Source organism: Poecilia reticulata, unplaced genomic scaffold (assembly GCF_000633615.1).
Source record: "Poecilia reticulata strain Guanapo unplaced genomic scaffold, Guppy_female_1.0+MT scaffold_273, whole genome shotgun sequence".
In the NCBI taxonomy this organism is placed as follows: domain Eukaryota; kingdom Metazoa; phylum Chordata; class Actinopteri; order Cyprinodontiformes; family Poeciliidae; genus Poecilia; species Poecilia reticulata.
The window spans coordinates 134,314-135,801 of record NW_007615053.1 but is presented as its reverse complement, the minus strand read 5'-3'; the positions used below and the strand labels follow the sequence as shown (position 1 = coordinate 135,801).

General features: G+C 44.4%; 1 protein-coding gene across 3 annotated transcripts in view; it reads left to right on the top strand.

The window, feature by feature from the left end:
• The window catches only part of ldah (lipid droplet associated hydrolase), an 8,205-nt gene extending 7,071 nt beyond the window's left edge, over positions 1-1,134 (top strand). For all 3 annotated transcript variants that reach the window (XM_008402944.2, XM_008402943.2, XM_008402942.2), the window contains 2 exons: positions 602-684; positions 764-1,134. In XM_008402944.2, coding sequence (XP_008401166.1) covers positions 602-684; positions 764-1,006 — 326 coding nt within the window. In that variant the 3' untranslated portion in view covers positions 1,007-1,134. The remainder of the gene's footprint in view (positions 1-601; positions 685-763) is intronic.
• The last annotated feature ends 354 nt before the right edge of the window (positions 1,135-1,488 follow it).

The following is a 1,488-nucleotide window of genomic DNA, read 5'->3' as shown; positions in this document are numbered from 1 at the left end:
TGTTTAAGGTTAATTACTTAAGTTAAGGTTTGCAAATTATGTTGATGCCCAGAGTGAAAGAGTAAAACCAAGACTGAAGTCCTTAAACATTATAGTTCAGTAAATTGTTGATACTGAGTACAGTATGAGTGTACAGTAATAACACCGTCAGCACAGTGGCCTCATTTCTTACATATTCAATGTYTGATGTTAAAGCTCTATTGGAGACRATGTGGTACAAGATACTAAAGATTTGGATGTTAATAAATTTATTTGAAGACGTTGGAATGTCTGCACATTTTAAACTCCTCGTGTTTCAGTTATTAGAGCTCAGGGAAATGTTTGTATAAAATAAGATTTTGTAAAAAAAAGGACAAACTGGATGACCTTCACACCAAACCCCTCGTGGCCCTGGGGGAGGTCAAGGGGCGCCGGGAAGGCGGGTGGCCCAGGGCACCAAACAGGCTAGGACCGCCTCTGCTCAGGAATTACTGAACAGAGACTGAAGTACGATGAGATTCAGGGATGTTGCTGAAGGTTTGATGCTCTGAAACTCCGACATGATGAACGTTCTCCCTCTGCTGTTTGGGTCTCGCCTTCATGGTTCTGGTTCTGGTTGCAGTGAACTCCATGTACCTGGGCGGCCAGGAAATGAGGATGGTTCAGGAAAGAGACAACGATGCCATCCAGAAGAACCTGGACAGGGTAAGAACCCGTCGGTCTGGGTCAGAACCGCCTCACCAATTCCATCAGAACCTCCAAGTTCTGCCTGGTTCTGTTGCAGCTCATTTTCTATTATGGCGCCACGGACCACTGGTGTCCGGTCAGCTACTTCCAGGACATGAGGAGGGACTTCCCGCACGGAGACATCCGGCTGTGTGAGCGAGGCGTCCGGCACGCCTTCGTCCTGGACGCGGGGCAGGAAGTGGGTCAGATGGTGGCCGAGTGGGTCAGCGCCTCTCTGAGAGCCCAAAACCTGCCAGGCGAAGCTCAGGGCCAAACGCTCCATCTGGATGTTGATGCCTGACCAACGAAGATCGTCACTAATGTGGCGAATCAGGATTCAGATTGTYGTTTGGCTCATGCAATTATTAATAGATTGATCAATAACTGAATGAATTATTGATCAAATGAATTCTGTGGTTTGGTTTTGGCAGCATTTGATCTCTTAATGGATTTAACTTTAAATTTGTGTTTTAATAAATTCATTTTGAGGAACTACTTTTAAATGATTATTTCTATGAATATTTATTGTGTGAACAGGATGATGATGATTTCATCTGATCAAATGTATTGATCACATAATCGATCACGTTTCCTTGGTAACTAAACCTTCATCATCATCATCATCAGTAAACCATTCTGGGAGGTTATTGGTTTTTATTATAGAAAGAATGACCGAACATGTTTGACCCAGAACAGACCGATCCAAGTCATCAGAACCAGAACCTGGATCTGGACCAGTCCTTCTGCGTGTCCAGATTCGGTTCTCCAGGTTCTCCTCAGCTT